Genomic DNA, 10,529 nt, shown 5'->3' with positions numbered 1-10,529 from the left:
CCTCTGGGCTGTAATTCCTATTACACTATTTGGGCAAATTGTTTTCTGCCCTTTCCAATGTCAAAAATAAGCCTGCCAAATTAACATGACTTACAGTCAGCAGGCCTAACCTTTACTAAACGCAAGGTAATAATCCTAACTACATTATATAGTCATAATGTCAGCTGGCATGATAATGGAATTAAGACCCCCAATTAATATCCCTCACTTTCCCCCTTCCCGAGATGAGCTATTCAGTAACATCGGACACAAAGTACTCCTCCTCCTAGGGGCACAAGGACACGTGCAGTGGTGTGAACCGAAGGACAGACAAGCATGCACAGAGTGTCATATTTGCAGGGGAGATTTTCAAGTTTAGTCACCATGCTGTGGACATGTGCCCACGCAGTGAATTAAATGTTAGTGTGTGCCCGACTCCCCAAAAGAAAGGGTCAAAGCAGCACCCACGCAGAGCCCGGACTCCCAGAATGCCTTTAGCTTTGGGGGCCCACAGTGCCATTTCTAACAACTGCCTTCACAACCAACTGGGGCAAAGATCATGTTTCTAGGAACGCGCTCTCTGACAGTGGGTGGCACCCTTGATAAGTGCAGCCTGGGAAGGTCGTTGGATAGGAACCCTAAAGCAAATAACTTATTTTTAATTCATGCTTGTGATCCCTGTTAGTCGTTCTCTGAACTATGACTTGATGGCCCAGATCAGCTTTGAATGTTATTGCTAGATCCTCTAGTCTGCTCACAAATGCACCTAACCATTGACTACGCATTGCTAGAAGTCACACTAAGGGAGGATCCGAGATTTGGCAAACTCTTTATGGCAAAGCTGCTCAACAGTTGTGCCTCCAATCTCTGGGGTGGATGGCAGCCAGGAAAGCCAACTACTCCAGAACTGAGTCCCTCAGTGGAAGTTCAAGTGAACTTGAACAAGCCCAACTCAGAAAGGAGAAGCTGCTTTCATGACACAATGCTGTCGTGAGAGACAAGATTCTTCTACACATGATTTTCATAACTTCTTGGGTGTAAAGAGAGAGCTAAGAATGGAAAACCAACAGGGGCATGGAAACATGAAGTGAGTTTGTATGCTTTCCAAATATAAATCTAAACTGGATACCATTCGCCACTGTCCTCAATTGTGCTCAACAGGAGAGGCCGGAGAGGAGAATCAGACCCTGCGGTTCTTTCTTGAGGCTGGGGTGGGGGGGAGCCGAGCAGAAAGAGGGATAGAACCAGGGGCTACTAGGTTATTTCCAACCATGGCTTGCCCTCTTCTTTCTGCTGGTACAGATGGGAGTCTGGGGCATGACACCTGCCTTAGTCAGTTGAAAACAGGTCACCAGCAGAGGGCAGGGGGGCCAAGCCCCCTGTGACGTTGGGCAGCAACGAGAGGTCTGGCAAGCTCTGAATATGGGACTTGAGTTCCTTGCGGACCTGGGTTACCCGAGCAAGCTTCTGTTTATATTCCTAAGGAGACAAAGAGAACACAATGCAGTTAAGTCTGTGTGTGCTGATGGTCAGGTTTAAAGAGCAGATACAGATACTCTCACCTTCTTGCTCTGTGTGCTCCTCACCAGACAGCCCCTCCCCCATTCAGCTAAACATTCATTCAAACTCTCAAAAGGCAAAACTTTAAATAAAAAAAGGAAAGCTCAAGAGTTCAATACTGGCAACAGTGAATGAAATGGTATTCAACTAAGCACTTGCGATTTGGAAGTAAAAAGTGATGTTTTGTATTTGCGGTGTCTTTGGTTCTTATCTATTTCAGAATACTTTATAAAATAAAATAAAGCCTAAGCTTTATAATCATTTTGAAAACTCCACCTAGACACGGCTAGGAAAACCACTATAAAGCTATATTTTGTGTGTTAAACTTAGCTTAACCCAGAGTTATTATCTTCGTAGACAAGGACTACAGAAGCTTAAAATTCCCACTGCCACTGCCTGTGTCCAGGACTTCCTTGTTCCACACCTGAGAAGTGCAGCAAGGCCCAGCTGACGCCTTCTAGTAGACTCCCCTGAACAGACTTATCTTCCAGAAGCCCAGCTTTCAAGTCACTCCTCTGAGACAGGGAAGCATGGCACGGCACTATCTCCATGACTGCTCCCAGCAGCAAGGTCTTCTTACAACTTCCCAACCCCCCATGCACATGCCAGAGCTTGCACAGGCCGTTTGTTCAGGATTCCCCTCAAGCCCGAAGGGATCTCTTTCTTCTCCTGGTCCTGGCAAAGTCCTGACTCCACTCCTTCGCCTACTTGCTGAGTCCCACTCCTCTAGAAAAATCTTTCCTCCTTATCCAAGACATTGGTCCCCATCTCCACTGGCCTTCCTGTGCACTGCGCCCCTAACAGACTGCTCTTAGGTGCTCTCTCCATACATACAAGACTTCTATGTTCCCCTAAAATATGACTCCCCTGATGACAGGAACTGAATATACTATTTTCTTTCCTCAGCTCCCAGCTAAAAGGTCTTCTTGGTAAATCTGTATGGAGTAACAACTCTGGGCCATGTGAGATCTGTGGTTTACAACCCCTTTGGGGCTTGACTTTTTCCCTCTAACTGTGTCACCCTCCTTGGTGTTTCTGCAAAGATAAGGAGGTTCCTGAGGCTGGGCCCTTGGTGACTAAAGCGTCTCCTGCAGGAAGGTAACAGAAAGCACTGGGCTGAGACGCAAAGCCCTGGGTTTAGTTCTGGCTCTTTTAGTTTCTGTGTGACTGTGGACGTGTTCCCTCCTTTCCTTCATCCTTCTCTATCTGAAAACTGAAGGAACTGGACCACCCATAAGGTTTTTCTTCAAGTTCCAGATTCCTTCATGCCAGACACCTATGCACACTTAGAGAGGCAAAGGGTTTGAGGGCATAAGCTTAAGCACTCCTAGGAAGAGTGATAAGACAGGAAAAGGGTTAAATGAAGAACACTTACTTTGAGTTGTAAAGACAAATCCCAAGCAAGGAGTGGAAGAGGGGAATGGGGAAATGGGCAGGGAGGCTCCACCCCTACATGACTGGTGGTGGTCAGCCTTCCACCTGAAATGAGAGCTGCTCACACAAGCCATCAAACGAACAGACAAGGGACAGGTTAAGAAAGTAAGCTCTCCTGGCACCCCCTTTTTTTACCTTCGTAGACTTAATACAACTAAAACAATGACTTACGTTAATTATTGTTAGTGACTCCTCCATCAAACTAGTAAGCGTCGGGAGGCTAGGACCAGACCTATATGCTTCACCCAGCGTCCACCACGCCGAGCAGTGCCCTCTAAACAGTAGGTGTCTACATAGCTGCCCAATGAATTTACAATATATAAAAGATAATATCATGCACAAGCACACCACATAAAGTAATCACCTTTCATTCTTGAAACTGAAAACTACTTTCAAATCTGAGGACCTAAAACGTGAAGGTTCTCTGTCCTTCCCTCCACAAATAGTTTTCTTCTTTGGTTTCACAGACTTCACAGGAAATTAATAGAGAAGACCAATTCTCTATTACTGGGCGTGGATTCATTTATTTAACTTCTCCTGAATTCTAGGTACAGAAAAGGTGAAAGAGTTACTGAATAGTTACCCCTTGCTCCCTGCCCAAATCCTCTGACCAAAGCTGACAAATGGAAGCCACCTCAACTCAGAGCCATCCAGTCTTGGTAGCTACAGAGTACTTCAGTTGAAGGAATTCCTCAAGAACAGTTTGAAAATCACTGAGTCTCTAGTGAGCTGACCTGAGATCAGAATCCAAGGGTCCTCACTCTTGCGTAATCCTTAGACTACTTTAGCAAGTCCGCCTGAAGGCAAAAGGAAAGGTGGCTGGGACTTCCCTGGCGGTCCAGTGGGAAGACTCTTGCGCTCCCAATGCAGGGGGCCTGGGTTTGATCCCTGGTTGGGGAACTAGATCCCGCATGCATGCTGCAACTAAGAAATCCACATACTGCAACTAAGACCTGGTGCAGCCTAAATAAATAAATAATAAATAAATATTTTTTAAAAAAGGAAAGGTGATTGATCTGATAACACCCCCACACTACCTTAAGTTCAAATAACTCTCTTCAAAGGCAATCTTAAAAAAAAAAAAATCCCATTTATTCCTGTTTAGGAGAGTGGAGAGGTATCTCATCATGCTTAGGCTGCTATTATATTCTAGATATCACCACAGAAACTTCATTTTATTAAAAGGAAGTATGTTCCATATTAAAGTCCTCTCTTCAGGCCACTCTGAAAGTGGATGGATCATGCCCATACCTCCTTGTGCCATGGGCATTTCTTCTCGTTCTCTTCCCATAGGGATTTCTATCTTTTTTTTTTTTTTTTTTTTTTTTTTTTTTTTTTGCTGTAGGTGGGCCTCTCACTGTTGTGGCCTCTCCCCTTGCGGAGCACAGGCTCCGGACACGCAGGCTCAGTGGCCATGGCTCACGGGCCTAGCCGCTCTGCGGCATGTGGGATCTTCCCAGACCGGGGCACGAACCCGTGTCCCCTGCATCGGCAGGCGGACTCTCAACCACTGCGCCACCAGGGAAGCCCGGGATTTCTATCTTAAGAGCAGTTGCATGAGCCTAGGAGGAGGGCATCACTAGAGAAAGGATGAAAGTGGGATTCACTGAAAAGGATTAAAAAACATAGAGTTGCAAGATACACGGTTAATATATAAAAGTCAATTGCTTTCCTATATATACCAGCGATGAACTAGTGGAATTTGAAATTAAAACCCAATACCTTTACATTAGCCCCAAAACAATGAAATACTTAAGTATAAATCTAACAAAATATGTATAAGATTTATAGGAGGAAAATTACAAAATTCTGATGACTGAACACAGAAGTAAATAAATGGAGAGATATTCCACGTTCATGGATAGGAATATTCAATACTATTAGGATATCTGTTCTTCCCAACTTGATCTACAGATCCAAGGAAATCCCAACAAAACCACAGCAAGTTATTTTGTAGACACAGACAAACTAATTCTGAAGTTTATATGGTGAGGCAAAAGATTCTGAATAGCCAACACAATGTTAAAAAAGAAGAAAAAAAGTTAGAAACTACCTGACTCTAAGACTTACTTTAAGCTGTGGTAATCCACACAACGCAATACTGGCATAAGAATAAACAAACAGATCAATGCAACAGAATAGAGAGCCCAGAAATAGACCCATATCATCAACTGATCTTTGACAAAGGAGCAAAGGCAATACAGTGGAGTAAAGATAGTATTTTCAACAACTGGACATCCACATGCAAAAAACCAGATCTAGACACAAATCTTACATCCTTTACAAAAATTAACTCAAAATGAATCAGAGACCTAAAGATAAAACACAAAACTATGAAACTCCTAGAAGATAACACAGAAGAAAATCTAAATGGTCTTTGGTTTGGTGATGACTTTTTATGTACGACACCAATGGCATGATCCATGAAAGAACTGACAAGCTGGACATTAAAATGAAAATTTTCAACTCTGCAAAAGACTGTCAAGAAAATGAAAAGACAAGCCAGAGACTGGGAGAAAATGTTTGTGAAAGACATCACATGTCATCAGGGACATGCAAATTAAAACACTGTTGAGATACCACCCCACACCTATTAGAATAGCCAAAGCACAGAACACCGACAACACCACATGTTGGTTAGGATGTGGAGCAAGAGGAACTCTCAAATACATTGCTGGTTGGGAATGCAAAATGGTACAGCCACTTTGGAAGACAATTTGGTGGCTTCTTACAAAACTAAACATACTCTTACCATATGATCCAGCAATCATGCTTGTTGGTATTTACCCAAAGGAGATGAATATCTATGCCCACACAAATACCTGCATGCGAATGTTCATAAGAGCCTTATTCCTAACTTCCGAAAGTTGGAATCAACCAAGATGTCCTTAAGTAGGTGAATGGATAAATAAACTTTGGTACATCCAAACAACAGCATATTATTCAGCACTAAAAAGAAACGAGCTATCAAGCCATGAAAAGACATGGAGAAACCTTAAATGCATATCATTTAGTGCAAGAAGCCAATCTGAAAAGGCTAACTACTGTATGAATCCAACTATATGACATTCTGGAAAAGGCAAAATCATGGAGACAAAGGTTGGAGGGAAGTAGGGAGGGATGAACAGGTGGAGCAGAGATGATTTTTAGGGTAGTGAAAATACCGTAATGATAAATTATACATTTGTCCAAACCCACAGAATGTACACCACCAATGTGAACCCTAGTGTAAACTACTGACTTTAGGTGATTATTAGTGTGTCAGTGTAGGTTCATCAACAGTAACAAATGTACCACACCTGGAGAATGTTGATAGTTGGGAGACTATACATATCTGGGGATAGGGAGTATGTGGAAAATCTTTGTACCTTCGTCTTAATTTTGCTGTGAACCTAAAACTGTTCTAAAAAACAGCCTTCAAAAAAATGACCAATGGGACAAGAGGTCAAAATGTATCAGCAAGAGTGACTAGATATATATACTCTAAATATCTAAATACAGGTAAAGACTTCTTTTAAAACTGTTAAAACAGGGACTTCCCCGGTGGCCCCTGTGAAGAATCTGCCAGTCAGGTCACGGCACTCCCTTGATAGCTGCCTTTCCAGTTATTCTCTTAGGTTCTGGACGGGCAAAGGAAACAGACCTCAGGAGAATCCAAGAATCTTTTTTCTCAAACTACTAGCCTGCCTTCTGACAACTGTGGTCCACAAGCTCTGCTGCTACAAGGTTCCAAACCATGCCCTCAGCAACTCCTGTGCTCAGCAGAAATCCAAGCTTCGTTTCATGATACCATGAAAACCAACTTCAAAGTGATGAGACCTATTCAAGTTCCTTTGACTCATTAAGTGTGCTGCATCCCACAGTCTCTTTAGCACACCAAGTAGCATTCAGACAAATGATGTGGCAAGGTGGTCACATGCTCCTTGTTTAAAATACCTTACACTTGTAACAGAGGACTTAGCCTTTAATCTAAGGCTCATGCTCCCCTGCCTGGTACAGGAGTTCGAGAGATCAAGCCCTGTACCATTTACACCAGCAGATGACACCGCTGCACCACTCCTGCTCATCAGTCTTCTCTCCCTACCAGCTAATTCACCTCACCCACACTTCACATGGCTCTTTTTCGTACTCTTGTCTTCAGACACTTGCCTCTTCCTCCACTACCTACCTTAAGCAAGAAAAGACAAGGCAAACCCAGGCAGCTGTTGCTTTTTCTTCCCTGCTCATGCATAATTTATACTGGGGTGGTGGCAGAGGTGATGGGTTGAGCTGAATCCTCCATTCTGCTACAGGCACCTACTGCAGCAAACCCCACGCCACCCTAGAGAGGCCATGGGGAGCCGTGAAACAGGCAAGAGTTCCACCAGATTTGCTGCTTCGGCTGCCCTGTTTCAGGATCCTTGAGGAGAGGAGGTGGAGGGGAAAGCAGGCACCTGTGAGGAATTGCCTGGGTTTATTTGACTGCCAAGAAATGTTTAAAACATAGAAGGTAAAGGCCCAACGCGAATTTCTAAGATAATGCCAAGGATTTATGGTCCTGACAAAGCTCTGGAATCTTGCCTCACAGACTTCAAACCAGAGGGAGAAAATGTGTCCAACATCCCCCTGCCTCCTATGGATCCAGCTGACTCTGTGGGAACACAGTCCAGCATGGAGTACCAAGACAACTGGCTGAAGGAAGCAAGGCTGACACATTCTTTGCCTTTTTTGGTTAGAGCGGTAAGCCAAATCTGACACGCTGCAGATGAGCTTGGGGATAAGATGGTTAGAAATGACAGGGTCCGACATCACAGTCACCTTTCGACAGGAATTTCACTTTCAAAACAAAATTAGAAGCATCTCCTTTAGCAACTCATGTAAGAAATACCGATCAAATGTAAACACTGTCAAACCTACTTTTTTCTTGCTAAGAAGTATTTACATAAGAAATATTATGTTAGAAATAACACCACAGGCAGGGGCTTGATTTGATAAGATTTCCAGTAACAAGACTCGTGTTCCTTTATCTTGCCCTGTTGTGCTATAGGACATACGGTATATAAAAATCACCCACTGCTTGGCTACTCCCAATTAAGAATCATAAAGGGTTATTATGCATGAAGAAGTTTATGAAGGGCCCTGTTCAGAGAACGGCTTCAAAGTCAAAGAACGGCTTCATCGCATGAAGGGTAAAGAGAGCCAGGCAGAAAGGGGAAGCTGATCCTCACCCTAAGATTACTTAACGTGCCCACTCAGCCCCCTTGTCCTGCCAGGAGGCTCACCTCTTGCCATTAAGGCTCACAGGATCTACACGTAGAAGTCACAGCTTCTACTTAAACCCCAATTAGTTAATTAATTTCTCTTTCTTTCATTCATTTTTTTAAGGGAAAATACAACCTAGAGATCTTTGGACTGAAAATAAGAATGCTGTTTTTAATTTTTCTTCAAGGATCTACACGGGAACGTTGAAAACCCATCACTGACTTGCACCTCTCTCTCACCCAGCTCCATGCTCCATATGACTTAGTGGCAGCGGAGACATCTCAAAATGATACATTCTGGGATGTCACAGCAGGGCTGGAGCTGCTGAATAAGATGCAAGATACAGGGAAAAGAGGAAGTCGTGGCTCCGATCCTAGTATTCAGGGCCTTGCGGCTCCATTACTAAAATCAGTAATAAAGGTATTGTTGGGGCTCAGAATGGGCTGCCCCAAAATATGCCACCATGGTATATTGATTATTTTGAATTGAAGCTGCTTAAGAAGCCGCTAATATAAGGGGGGGAAGAAAAAAAAGACTCTGACCCTCCTCTGTCTCCCTGAAAAGCAGGAAATAAATCCCTCACGTGAAAGGTTCACTCTCTGCATCTAGAGGTAGAAGGAAACACTTACTGTCAGAGACAAGGAATTCAGCGCTGAGAAGAAGCCTCTATAAACAAACCTTGTTACTTTACTTCTTTAATTTACTACCCCAAGCTTAAACTCTGTTTAGAGTCTGTTCTAATTAGGCACCCAAAGCCTAAGTTTCTTTGTGCTGTCAATTCCTCACAAATTTATTGTTTGTCTAAAAAGTATAAAAGCTGCCTTCTCTGGCTACTTCTTAGGTCCCATTTTTATGAGATTTCCATGCACATGATTAAAATTTGTTTCTTTTTCTCCTCTTAATCTGCCTTCTGTCCATTTTATTCTTAGTCCAGCCACAAAAGCTCAAGAGGGGCAGAGGAGGAAATCCCTCACCCCCACCCCCTTCCAACAGAACACACGAAGTACTTCCCAGAAGGGAAAATGACAAAATGACCACAATTAGGGGTATTCTCAGAGCAATCCAACCAGCCACTGGAGGAATCAAGTGGGAACAGGCTTCTTAAACCTGAAATCATACCACAAAGTGTTTGCAGGGTATTTCCTTCTCCCCAGAGGACCCTCTACACAAAGGGTTTAAGGGAGCTTCTATTATCACAACAAAAACCCCCTTCTGATAGGGAATTGCAAAAGCAAGGGAAGAAGAATGAAAAGTCACTGTATACACATAACTAAACTAATAAAAAATGAAACTAACAAAAATAAAATCAATTTTAGGACTGGGCAAATTTTCAAACCTTAATGTAATCATAAAGCTAAAATTTACAATTTAACAGATGTCCATAAAAGTGCTTTAAAAAGAGACTTACTTAAAAATGACCTGGGTCCTTCAAAAATGCTTACACCATTTACGCAATGGACCCCTCATACAAAACCAGATAAAACCAAAATACTACTGTACAGGAAGAATTATTTATAATTAACTCTTTTTTAAAACGTTAACCTTCAAATATGCAAGTTTTATGCAAATAAAGTCCCCACAAACTGACTTCCTTAATGACTATTTTAATAAAGAACCAGGTTATTGATGCTGTGCAAGCATCCAAGGTGCCAACTTTTCACCTGTTTCTCCTTTTGAGCCTAATACTGTTGGAGTCAAGCATTCCTAGAAGGCAGATGAGAAGCAAAGGGCAGAAAGGAAAAGGACATTTTTCACACAAAATAATTTTAAGCAATGCTTATTATAATTTTAAGTGCTATACAGTCTGCCTGAAGCAGGCTAGCCTGTAGGTTACTGCACAGTATTTGGATACAGCTCTCTCTGTAAGCAATAAAAAAACATCAATTCCTTCCCATTAGCAAAAAAAGGAAGAAAATGCATTTCCTAGCTCCTCCAAAAGACTGAGGGTATATCACACTCCCACTGGAGGGAGGTTTCTGTGGTAGAACAGAAAAAACTCAGAGTCAGAAAATCCAAGGTTCAGATCCTAGCCTACCTCTTGTCTGTGGTATGACATGTGACTTTACCTTGCTGGGCTTAGCATCCTCCTAAGATGGGAATGGAAATAATGCCTATATTCTGGGGTGATGCTGAGTTCTAAATGAGACCAAGCACTTGTTAAACTGTTCCATGTCAATGAGCAGATCTGAGAGGGGAAAAGAACAATCACTCTTCCCATGTTTATTATTTTATAAGTAATATTTAATCTTCCTGATTTATATGTTAAAGTTGTACAGAATTGAAGAAAAAGAGAATTATTAATGGGATACAAAATC

At 42.6% G+C, this 10,529-nt stretch overlaps 1 protein-coding gene across 1 annotated transcript in view; it reads right to left on the bottom strand.

Moving 5' to 3' along the window:
* Positions 1 to 1,307: 1,307 nt before the first annotated feature.
* RPRD1B (regulation of nuclear pre-mRNA domain containing 1B) overlaps positions 1,308 to 10,529 on the bottom strand; it is a gene marked incomplete at its 5' end in the record, with an annotated part of 54,070 nt that continues 44,848 nt past the window's right edge. Inside the window, one exon of the mRNA XM_079719861.1 lies at positions 1,308 to 1,458. Within this exon, the coding sequence (XP_079575987.1) occupies positions 1,309 to 1,458 (150 nt within the window). The 3' untranslated portion in view covers position 1,308. The remainder of the gene's footprint in view (positions 1,459 to 10,529) is intronic.

This window comes from Hyperoodon ampullatus (assembly GCF_949752795.1).
Source record: "Hyperoodon ampullatus genome assembly, chromosome: 14".
Taxonomy (NCBI): domain Eukaryota; kingdom Metazoa; phylum Chordata; class Mammalia; order Artiodactyla; family Ziphiidae; genus Hyperoodon; species Hyperoodon ampullatus.
Note: the sequence above shows the minus strand (reverse complement) of the source record. Positions and strands in the feature narration are given on the sequence as shown.